Source organism: Squalius cephalus, assembly GCF_949319135.1.
Source record: "Squalius cephalus genome assembly, chromosome: 12".
Taxonomy (NCBI): Eukaryota; Metazoa; Chordata; class Actinopteri; order Cypriniformes; family Leuciscidae; genus Squalius; species Squalius cephalus.
In genome coordinates, this window is record NC_137133.1 from 4381827 (window position 1) to 4394536 (window position 12710).

Here is a 12710-nt window from a genome sequence, read left to right on the forward strand (position 1 = left end):
TTTTTCCTAAGTTTTTTAATTAAGGCATTAAGTTCAATTTCCAAAAGATGATTTTTTATTCCTCTTTTTAGTCAACTTTAGCATGGGTGTCTAAATTTATGCATAGCACTGTACACAAAATGATGTCAAAATACCCATCTCGGCAAGTATTCTCTTGGTTATGTCATAAGTGAACAGTTGAGAAAGAAACTGGATGTGTGTCAGTATATTCAGTCTGTGCATGCGCTCTTAAAGTGACAGTAGCCCCAGTAGTTGGCGATATCACTTTGTAAAGAAACACTAAGCACCTGATGCATGCTCATGACATCACCATTTTCACAGTTACTTTTTTTTTTGGTTTACACAGAGATGATAAAGGTATCGGTTTCAAAAACCTGCACTTTGAAACCCATTTTCAAAACTTTGCATTTTCAGGGCCCCAAAATGCCGTTGTCATGTACATGAACGGCCATAACTTAAAGGATAATTCCGGTATTTAGCACTTTGAGTCTCTTTTCTGGTTTGTTTTGGATGAACTAGAGTGGTGGACACAGAAATGTTGACGATGGGTCCTGTCTCGACTTTTTGACTCGTCTAGAATCGCCTTTGACCGCTTTAGAATGGGAGTCTATGGCCATGCACGAACATGTCCTTAAAACAACCCTTAACGTTCGTTTTCAAAACTGTGCAACTCACCGAGTGGTTAGTGGTGTTCGTTGATGATTAAAAACAAATATATCGGCGCAATGTAGGATTTCAATCCGTGTTCTTTGCTATAGTGGAACTATTTTTTCAGATACCTCACAACCGCGTATAAACTTCCGCTCGATATTTGAGTCTGAAGCGCAGTAATATCAACGAGCAATGAGTCCTCCAACGGAAATCAATGGGATTTTACAAAATGGCAAATAAAACACGACAGAAACTGTATTTCTCTACGTTACTTGTTTTGGAACAGCAACGAACACCACTAACCACTCGGTGAGTTGCATAGTTTTGAAAACGAACGTTAAGGGTTGTTTTAAGGACATGTTCGTGCATGCCCGCAGCCAGCCACTCTGAAGCGGTCAAAGGCGATTCTAGACGAGTCAAAAAGTCGAGACAGGACCCATCGTCAACATTTCTGTGTCCACCACTCTAGTTCATCCAAAACAAACCAGAAAAGAGACTCAAAGTGCAAAATACCGGAATTATCCTTTAAGACAAAAAAAAAAAAAAAAAAAAAATCCGTGTTGGAAAAAAAAGTGTTGTGTAAGCCGCACCTTAAATATTGTATTAGTATTTGCCATATTACCGAAACCCATCTATTGAAAACCAGTGAAATATAAAATTCAGAAAGGGGACGTTCACGGCTGTCTCATTGGACACTCTGTGAAATACATTTAGACATTTCAGAGCTGGGCGCCATTCACCCATCCAGCGGATCACTATATTTAATTTCTAATTATGCCTGGAATACAGAAGCCAATAAATCAAAAGTTAATTAAAGTCATGGATTCATCTTTAGTGGCAACTCAATCATCTCAAACCCATTAACACTGCAGATGAGGGACTGCTACTGTGCGAGTGTGTTCATGTATGTGCCTGTGTAAATGGAAGAGACGGAGAGGAAGCTGGACAAAAGCCTGAAGCGTGGTACAATAACCTCAGTTTAAAAGGTTTGGGATTTTAATTTTTTAATTCTCCATGACAAATGTGGCATGCCTGATGTCAGAGAAATATGCTAAAAATGAACCAGAGCATCATTAGAAATTAGGGCTGGGCGATATGGCTGAAAACTGAGTGTTTCATATCGGTCATATCGATAATTATTGATTTTTTTTATGACCTATTTAAAATAAGGACCAGGAGAAAATATATTACATTTAAACTAGGGCTGTCAAACGATTAATCGCGATTAATCGCATCCAAAATAAAAGTTTGTGTTTACATAATATATGTGTGTGTATGGAGTATAATTATTTTCTATATATAAATACACACACATGCATATATATTTAAGAGAAATGTGTTATTTATATGTAAAATATTTATATATAATATAAATTATATATAATATAAATATATATACACAGTATATACATGCAAATATTTCTTAAATATATACATGCATGTGTGTGTATTTATATATAGAAAATAATTATACACCGTACACACACATATATTATGTAAAAACAAACTTTTATTTTGGATGCGATTAATCGCGATTAATCGTTTGACAGCCCTAGTTTAAACATTTTTATTTTAAACTTAACCATCCTCTGATTATAATCTCCTCAGTTATAAAGGCAGAAATGTCAACACAACCATGGAAAACACTCAAATAATTAAAATGTAATGATAAGTCTAAAACACAATGAACTTAATTATCTCTTAACATTAAGGTGCAAAATTAAAGAATACGTAAGAAATGCTTAATAAAGTGTAATAAAAAAAGTGCAAAGTGTTAAATATAAACACAGAGAAACTGACGACGGTCTTGCATAATTTGCAGACGACATTGGTCAGATTACGGTAATTATCAAACGTTTATTGATTACGTGTCTATCGCGATACATATTGTATTAACGCCTAGGCCTATTTTCTATCATTATCACTATTCTCATAATATTTTATTGACACTATTTTGTCACAGCATTTTATAATGTTCACAAATGCCACTGACTGGAAATCATACCTAAAACATTCCCACTGATTACACACACATGCACAAAACATGCAGTTCTCACACACACACACACACACACACACACACACACACACACACACACACACACACACACACACACACCTACTAACTCAAACCAAAATAACAATAGAAAATCAACCATTGTTTGCCAAGTCCTCCAGCCAACGCCTAGCATAGAGGAGGGGTTTTGTGAAGAAAGAAAAATAAATAAATGAATGTGTTACCCTCTAATGGCAAAAAGTTATTTACTTCATTCATGGCAAGTTGCCATAGCAACAGACAAGGGAAACCCGATACTGAAGACCATGTGATCGAAATAACACCAAAAATTAGTGTATGTGTTAAACCAGTAATACTGTATTCTACCCGAAAAAAAACAACAAAGCATTAGAAAAAGCGAAGGAACATCTGTCTGTCTTCACACAGCGTGAGAACAGGGACTGCAATAATTAAGAATGACACATTAATCTGCATTAATCTTTCTGAAGTCAAGCAGCGCAGAATCCCAGGGTCCAATGTAATGAACGGAGGATCTTCTCGCTCTCCCAGCCTTTCTGTCTGTCTTATCCTCTCTAATATTGTATTTTTCCCTCTTGTGCCCAATTATTCTTCTCTCATATCTTTGCGGTCCTTTCCACCAGCTGGCGAACCATCTAAATCCCTATTAATGATGGCAAAACCCTACACAAACAGGTCTCTGTATGCATTAATAGCAGTTTATACAATGAAGAACTGACCTTTTTCATTCATGAACAGGACGTGAGGAAACAACATCAAGAGGGATCCTTACAACTAAAGTCAGCACAGTGCTAGTATAACTCCAAGCCATGCACATAATGTTCTTGTCATTTCAAACAATTCAGGATCAATGGATTATATATATATTTTGGTGAATTCTGCCATTGAACTGTAGTTATCATGAATGAATGTCTTACTTTGTGAACAAGTAGGAGGTGTCCTATCACGTATCCGCTGCCCACTCTGCACTTCCTCTCCCAGGTCAACCAGTTGCCAAAGGCCCCTCCCCCTGTCGTCACGGCGATCAAGGCGAAGGCGGAGCCTGACGCTCTGCACACCCAGGACACTTGGTATCCAGGAGACAGTGGAATCCTCCAAATCCCTGCCACGCAGTCTCATTCCCACAGCGGCCAAAACATTACACTGGGAGACACAAACACACATCATTGAGGACATTAGACTAGAGTGCATCCAATCATTCTCAGCGACTGTTTCTTTTAAGGTGACAAGCAACCTAACATCTAATGTGAACAAAATGACCAATAAATGTTAAATAGCTTTCCATCGCTCTCTGAGGAGACTATGCCATTGGCATCTCATTCTCACCATCCATTGTAAAATGTATTATATTAACACTGAGAATTTAAAGGTTCTTTGAATATTTGGAATCTAAATAATACATTCTTATTAGGGCTGTCAAAAGATTAATTGCGATTAATCGCATCCAAAATAAAAGTTTGTTTTTAATAATATATGTGTGTGTACTGTGTATAATTAATTTTGTATATATAAATACACACACATGCATGTATATATTTAAGAAAAATGTGTTATTTATATATAAAAAAATATATATTTATATTTAATATAAACTATATAAATATATATACAGTATATGTATGCAAATATTTCTTAAATATATACATGCATGTGTGTGTATTTATATATACAAAATAATTATACACAGTACACACACATATATTATGTAAACACAAACTTTTATTTTAAAAGTTTAATTAATCTTTTGACAGCCCTAATTCTTATTTTATTTAACTATTTTTTCCCCAAAAAAGTAGGTTGAAAGAAAAAACCAACAAGTGTTTTCTGGATAGACAGCTGTCAGTGGATCAAGAAAAATCATTAACAAAAAAAAAACATTATGGTAAAAGAGAAAAATAGTAATTCTTGACTAAATGTAAAAGTGTTTAATGTGGATTTATACAAGGAATTATAAATGCATACTATATATTAGGGCTGGGGATCGATTCGATTTTCATGGCTTTTGAGAATCGATATCGAATCAAAAATAATCGAAAATCGATTTTTGGGTGTGTTATATATTGTGCGAATTTATATTTTACATTTAAGGAATGCCTTTGCGCTTTGCTTTTGGTACGAATATAGTGTTGTGCTTCTTCAGTTTTGATCTGGGAGTAAACAGGCCTCATTAGCTCGGAAGAAAATGCACACAAGCAGAAAAAGCATTTGCATCAAGGTGATCCAAGAAACATTTGGGCAACATCAAGCTTCAAGAGACACATTCAATGGAAAAAACAGCTACGAGTTGGATAGTGGACTGAATAGAAGTTAACAATGGCTAGCAAAAGTCCATATCTGAGGCACACTTGGACTTTGGTAACAAATTCGCGCAGCTTTTAATACTACAGAATACCAGTTACACACATAAAAACACATTCAAATACCTCTTAAAGTGCAAGGGAGGTTTTCATTGAGGTATTGAAGGAGTCATTGTGTTAGAAGTTCAGTGCAATAAAAAAAAAATCAGACCAAGTGCTTTTTTTGGCAAAGGAATATATCTTGGCAGCCATTTCTGACCCACCCACTGGTGGGCATGTTTGTTATTCCACAGAGTGGTGATGCAATACATCTTCAAAGTAAAGATGACCCGAAGTGGTCAGGACATCTCACTCAAACACACACACACACATTGGGTTTCCATGCTTTATGGGCACCTTCCATAGACATATTGATTTTTATACTGTACAAACGGCATATTCTATTCCCTAACCCTAAACCTACCTCTAAACACAACCCTCACAGAAAACTTTCTGCATTTTTACATTTTCAACAAACAAAAAAACATCACTATATGATTTATAAGCTGTTTTTCTCATGGGGACCAAAATAAGTCCCCACAAGGTCAAAACATTTTGGTATTACTATCTTTGTCACATTTGGTCCTCACAACGTAGGGTTTACCCTAGCCTAAATTATGACAGAATTTTCATTTTTTGGAGGACAAATCCCTTTAATCAGAATCACCACCAGAATTACTTTCTTCTTAAAAAACTACTTTCAGTGCTCAGATTCCAGTCCTTATAACCACAAGTAAACCATTTCCATCCCTCTCAGCATCAAAACAAAATGCACATCATTAAAATCAGATGTTGAATTTGGGTTAAAAAAAGAAAGTAATAGAAAAGTAATCATAATAAAAATGAGATGCAAATTAGCCAACTGTACCAAACAGTAGAGCTATTGTTAGGAAAAATTGGACTGGAGGAGAAGATGAATTACAAGACAAAAAAAAAGTAAAAATCCCTTCCTCTCCTTCTTCCTGTCTTTTAAAGGGGTGGTATAATGCCCTTTTCACAAGATGTAAAATAAGTCTCTGATGTCCCCAGAGTGTGTATGTGAAGTTTTAGCTCAAAATACCCCACAGATATTTTTATATAGCATGTCAAAGTTGTCACTTTTTGAGGGTGAGCAAAAATGCACAGTTCTTGTGTCTGTTCCTTTAAATGCAAATGAACTGCTGCTCCCGGCACAGAGGGCGGAGCTTCAAGAGCTCGTGTCCTTTTACCTCACACAGACATGCACTGAACATTTCAAAAACTTTTAACCTTTTATGTTCAAACTGGAGTCAGAATGATGGAGAGACTCAAGAAGAAGTGACAACATGTAGACAACATTTCTGAATGGTTAGTTGGTGAATTTATGAAGCTTATGTGTAGTTATCTTCTAGTCATTGATTTGCATATTCTGTCTAGATAATCTATAAATCATGTTCAGGGGTGGGGTTTATGTAAATTCTAGGGTTGGTGATGTCACTAACCCGGGAGGAAGCTTGTGTAGTCTCTACCAGCCGTTTGTTGTAGTCCTTAAAATACGATTTCTTTAAAAGCAAATATCTCCCTTTACTTTTAACTTTGAGCATTGTAACTTTGCAGATGTTGTTTAAGCTCAAACAGCAACATTACACACTAACTAAAGTTTTAATCATATTTTCACTTGTCCAAATTTTTCTGCTAAGGGAAACATTTGATATTTAGAGTGTGCATCTTAATGGAAAAAGGTATTAAGGCACGGATTGCAGCCTTTGATAGAATATTACACTGTATTGTATGTTTAAAGTAGTTGGATGTTTAAATTGTGCATAACAGTGAATGGATTGCACAGAAAAATAGTCCTACAATTTGTTTCATATTTTGGCCACTCCATTCCTCATTTTAATTTAACAATATCTTTGAATATTATATTAGTGAGCTAACTCCAGGGAAACACTAGTGTAACAAAGGGTTGTAAACAGTGACCGATGGGTGATGTAAGTGAGTTTACCAGGGGGCTGAAGTAATCACTAAAAATGAACCGTTCAGTTTAATGAGAGTAATGAAACTCAGTCATGTAACACCCTGAGAGTCAGATTACATTTGATACCTCCTTAGCCTTCAGCACAACAAATCAGTGCAAAAGAGAGCTAGGTTTCACTACCACAAAAAAAAAACTAAATCAAACCTGAACCCTCATCCCTTTTAGGAATTATTTAATAAATAAAACCGAGATGAGTAATCTGGATGCAGAAGTTAGCATGCTTTGCTCTTAAGGCAGACCGGCAGCTGCCCCTGTAATAATGTCTGCCCTTCCAGATAATCCTTTTAGTGAGGGCCACATTTGGCCAGTGCTTTATTAGCATTCATCCATATTTTATCATATTTATTCGTATTTGCCCTTGTGCTCTGTAGGCTGAGAGAGGCTTAGTCTCCCCTTGAGAAATTACTTCAGCAGCAACCGACAGAATCAGAGACACAGACACATTCAGTGTTTAAACATTAAAATTCACTTGTGCCCAGTACAAATACAAAGTGACTCTTGATTCACATTCACCCCACACACACACATCCTTCTGAAATGTTAAAGTGTCTAAATGTGCACTCAGTAATTTTTTACTTGTTAAAAAATTTAAGAAATATGTTTAAAATCATAAAGTGGCATAAAAAAGCAGCTTTAATTTCCATTCAGGGGTCACGTTAGGTTGAGATTACATGTTGGGATACACAATATTGGCTGATATTACAGTGTTTTTTTTTTAATTGTTCATTTTTATGCTTAATTCCCCTATTTCTACATTTAGATTACCTTTGCCATCATCTAATCCTCATTTTTAAAAACACTAATAATTAAATATTAACACTGTTAAATGTAATCTTGATCAAATCTCAAAATTAACATGCATTTTTTCATACTGTAAATTATCATGTGGTGATGCTTAAGTTCACGTATAGTATTTATTTATTTATACATTTTTACATTTTTTATTTATTTAGAAAAAATAATAGAATTATAATATCGGCCATTGCATGAAAATACTAATCAGAATAGAATTATAATACACTAATCACTTGATATACGCAATTGTTTAAAAGTTTGGGGTCAGAAAAGAAATTAATACTTTTCTTCAGCAAGGATGCATTAATTGACCAAAAGTGACAATGAAAATTCCAATAAATGCTGTTCTTTTGAACTTTCTATTCATTAAAGAATCCTGAAAAAAACACTTTTCACAAAAATATTAAGCAGCACAACTGTTTTCAGCTGTGATAATAATAAGAAATGTTTCTTGAGCAGCAAATCAGCATATTAGAGTGATTTCTGAAGGATAATGTGACATTGAAGACTGGAGCGATGGCTGCTGAAAATTCAGCTTTGCCATAACAGGAATAAATTACATTTTAAAATATTTAAAACAGAAAACAGTTATTCTAAATCGTAATAATATTTCACAATATTACTGTTTTTACTGTATTTTTGATCAAATAAATGCAGCCTTTTTTTTTTTTTTTTGAGTGGTTGTGTAATCTCAACATGCATAACATAACAAACAAAACCATTCAAAATCATTTGAAATGCAAAAAATTCTTTAGAGTGAGATCTTATGATGAATTTAACACACACCAAACACAAGCTTAAAAAAACTGAACTAACCCTTCCTTCTGACTGTGAGGAGTGCACTGGAGCTCGGACTATCATTGATACTCTGCTAGGCTGAGTCATCAAAACAAGAAGACTGAATTTCATTCTGGACTCCATTCAGTGAGAAATATTCACTTTCTTTCAGCTTTAATGTATGTGTTTCCAGAATAGGAGACATATTTGAATAACTCAGTTAAAACTAGGAGGTTGAGAGACATGGGGCAAAATGCAGGATTTAGAAGAAAGCCACATATAAAAGAGGTAACAGTGCAATCAGAAACGGGGAGGGTCTAACAATGGTAATAGTGAATTATCAAGTGATGTGGGGAACACATAAAAATAGGGGAGTTTGTGGTGAGGATCATCTAAATGACCTTCAGGTTGATCTAAAATTTCACCCAGCTGAATCTCGATCGTAATCATACTCTCAAGAATCACTTCAGAAGATTGCCGAGCTCATATCGGCACTTGGAAAGGTACTATGTCTCTGTCTATGACACACACACACACACACAAAAGATTAGCCACTTTTGGGCCGATTACTCCACAATCAAGTCTTATTTCAGGTCTATTTTCAGACCAGGAACCAGGGTGAATTTTAAAGTACCGTACAATATCCTGCTGATATCTCTGATGCCTGAACGCAGGGTCAACAGAAAATTATTTATCTATCACGCAGTGGTATTTCCTCACATGAACATACCATAAACTGTAAAAGGGCAGGGCTGTTTGTGCATGACCCTGAAGTTCTCTGTGACGCCAGCGTGTTTTTCTAACCTTGTAACCAAACACACTTTCACACAGTCCATCTCTAGGGGCTTATTTGGTTCAATAATAAAGAATGTGTGTATCCACTTATTCACTCTGACACAGTGCCTGAGGGTCTGTTAATACACACACCACTGCATTGTCTATGTGTGTGTGGGTGAGCGACCTTCCACAGAAGACATTTCAGACGTGCTTAATCCCTGAAGTTGCTTTTTTTTCCCCCAAAAACATTACTGGGGAATTAATAATTATCCCAAAATGATGCCTGCTAAAAAGGTTCATGCCATTAAAGTCCAGAAGGATAATAAAGTATAGCCCACAAATGGCTCTGACAATACACTAAACCATTTTTTTTCTTGCAAAATGTAGTTGAATGCAATAAAGCAAACCATATTCAGCTTTCTTATCCACAAATCCCACCAGGCTGAGATGCAGGCCTTCAGTACTTTAGGGAAATTGCCAGCAAAACAAGAAGCCAGCACAGGTGGGGCAGATAGGTTGTCCCAGCGGAGTAAAACACATAAACAACCCTTCCCAGAGGAAATGTTTTTTTACCCAGAGGTTCCTCTTTCATAAATCAGGAGACTTGGAAAACGGAGATCTCCGTAATGTTTCAACTTCGCCTCAGAAGTTTCCTAATGAGGATTCATACATGGATGGCTCAGATAATTTGATGAGAAATCTTTGAGTTCATATCAAAATCTCTGGCTTTTAATTGCAGTGTTTGGTATCTTGCCAGTTCTGAGCACAGTGAGACATTGCTGAGATCTCTTCTGAAACTCATGTGAGATTGCTGGGGTCATTTTCAGGAGAATTAAGCATTTTTCTCCATTTAATCTCATTGCTGTATAGGATAAACACCTCATCTTTGACTTTTCTTTCCTGTGGGTGCAATTAAAACTGATCTTCAGATAAAAATATAATATGTAACATTTTATATTATATTTCTTAGTATTATTAGAATGAAATAAATAAATTAGCTTTGCTGCAGATTCAAAGTTGCAAACATTCAAGACCTCATTAAAACAATGTTTTGTATATAGCGTCTCAGTGATATCAATATTAAATGCAATCTTATCTCAAGATACTCTTATAAACAGACAGATATGTAATGAACAGTAATTATACAGTCTATAATGTTAATTAATCACCAGTCGGACGGCATCGCAGTGACCATTTCATATTTGCATCGATGAACTTGGCGTCTCGAATGACGCTGACAACCGCAAAGATCCTCTTGGAAAAAGCAGCTAATGCCGAGATGATTTACCTCTGCTTGTCTGCAACGCTTGGATGGTCGTCAGTCCGAGTCGTGCAGACACTTTACCCCGGCAGCAGCAGCTGGACTGCGGGCTCGATTTTCTCCCCGCGCCGCCGGTGCAGGAGCGAGTTCGCGCGAGGACCGCGGCCAGGGCTCCGGGAGCAAGAAACAAAACAAGAAAACAGCCGGGTTCGCTTGCTCGCAGACACGGTGCCAAACTGATCCGCACCCCGGGGATCTAATTAAATGGCTAGGCACGGGGGCGTATGGTGAAACGTTTATATATTTCGCCTAGGTATGCAAAACGATGTAGAGTAAAACACCCACACAGGATATCCGACTGTATCCCAAAATCTATTGCATAGGCTACTGCATGTGTGTGTGTGTGTGTGTGTGTGGATGGAGCTGGAAATCTGTCTTCGGTTCTTGGGTTTTGGAACAAACCCACTTGAACTCACTTGAAGCTTGTTTGTGAAATTCCGTGGAGGATTGTGAGCTAATTTAAACAGTGTTTCCGATCCGGTTATTTTCGCTAATAAAGCAACGTTTATGAACTTTAGATTTTTTTAACAGTTGATTTTATATTGTCAGCTGACTCGTAAGGAAGAAAATACAGCAGAATCGGTGTAATTAAAATGTATTGCATCAACTGTCCTAAAAGCCCACTGCACAAGCTCACTATAAATAAATTGATCAGTTTCGTGTTTTTTTTTATTAAATAGGCCTACATAAATAGCTTATTTAAAATAAGTTCACTGCAAATTTTATTTCATATTACAGTAAGCTCATTTTACCAACAGTCGTCTTACAACCCCTTCTGCCCGCATTCAGCTAATGTAAAATCATTAATAGTAGACCTATGTTTAAGAACTCAAATGATTTGGTGGTTTTTTATTTATTTTATTATTCTTGCACAGAATAAAAAAAAAAAATGCGTTTAATTTTATTGTTGTTTCGTGCATTGAGTTGATAGCCTATATTCGTCTTTATATATTTGTTTATTTATTTTTTGTTCTTTGTGGTCATTTAGCCTTCTCAAAGCTATATTCAAAATCAGAAGTGGGGGGAGAAAAAAATCATATTGGATTTGGGTGTTGAATATGTATCGCAACCTGTTCGGGAAGCCACTCAAGGTCATGGGACGAAAACTGATGTTGGTTTCGCACTGCAGAAATATACCGAAAGCATGGCAGTCATAGTGTTATGTGGTAAAAATGTGGAAAATACGGCACATTTATGAGCATAGCTTCTCACAGAGCCTATATTATCACGGAAATCCGTTTAAATATCTAAAGCATGGCACGAATATAGTTATTGTCTATCTATTATAGAGCGAATATTGTCCACATTAGTATATATATATTTATATAGCCTAATAATAGTGTGTAAACGCGTGTCAGCGCGTGAAGTTTTGACTTTAAGCTGCACACTTGACTAACTTATTGGTTTAATACATTCAATTCCTTACAACGGCAAAAATATTTATAGAAAGGCGAAAAATGTCGATGAGTTGCCTACTATAAATTATTTAGGAATATACTCTCAGTATTTAAAAAAAGAAAAATTACACTGTAAATTGTGATTGCTGCTTTGAACATCTAACGTCTAAAATCTAGACATTTAAATGCATTTGTTTCTCGTTTAATTCAAATAATTAGATTCAAAGTCCAAATAGCAAATTTGAAAGTGTGTGTAGCCAAACCCATTATACATGAGCCTCATATAGAAGTTTCAGAAACTGGGTGTTTGAAAAATAAACGGGATGCTGATGTGACTTTACAGACCAGGACCCCCATTCTCAGCTCACCAACAATAGGCTGAAGAAAAAGCAGGATTTGTAGCACTTTAAAGTAACTTTCATTCTCTTTTTTTATAATATTTAACAAATCATTAACAAATATTTCTTCAAAATGTTTATGAAAATGAAAAAAAATATCTCCAAAGGGCCCCATACCTTCAGACAAATAAAGCTCTATAGTCTATAAAACCATGTATTTATCAAAGAATGATGCAGATTAAGAGAACATCTCCAATCTGTGTTCAGTCATGTGTAATCAAAAAGAA

The 12710-nt window shown here is 35.8% G+C and overlaps 1 protein-coding gene across 3 annotated transcripts in view; it reads right to left on the reverse strand.

The window, feature by feature from the left end:
- scml4 (Scm polycomb group protein like 4) overlaps positions 1 to 10998 on the reverse strand; it is a 42336-nt gene extending 31338 nt beyond the window's left edge. For 2 of the 3 annotated variants that reach the window (XM_079889456.1, XM_079889454.1), the window contains exon 1: positions 3604 to 3680. Coding sequence is in view for 1 of the 3 variants with exons in the window: in XM_079889453.1 (XP_079745579.1) it covers positions 3604 to 3805 (202 nt within the window). In the remaining 2 variants the exon portion in view is untranslated. Of the gene's footprint in view, positions 1 to 3603; positions 3830 to 10655 lie in introns of those variants that run through there. The other variant, XM_079889453.1, reaches the window with a different exon arrangement.
- Positions 10999 to 12710: the final 1712 nt, after the last annotated feature.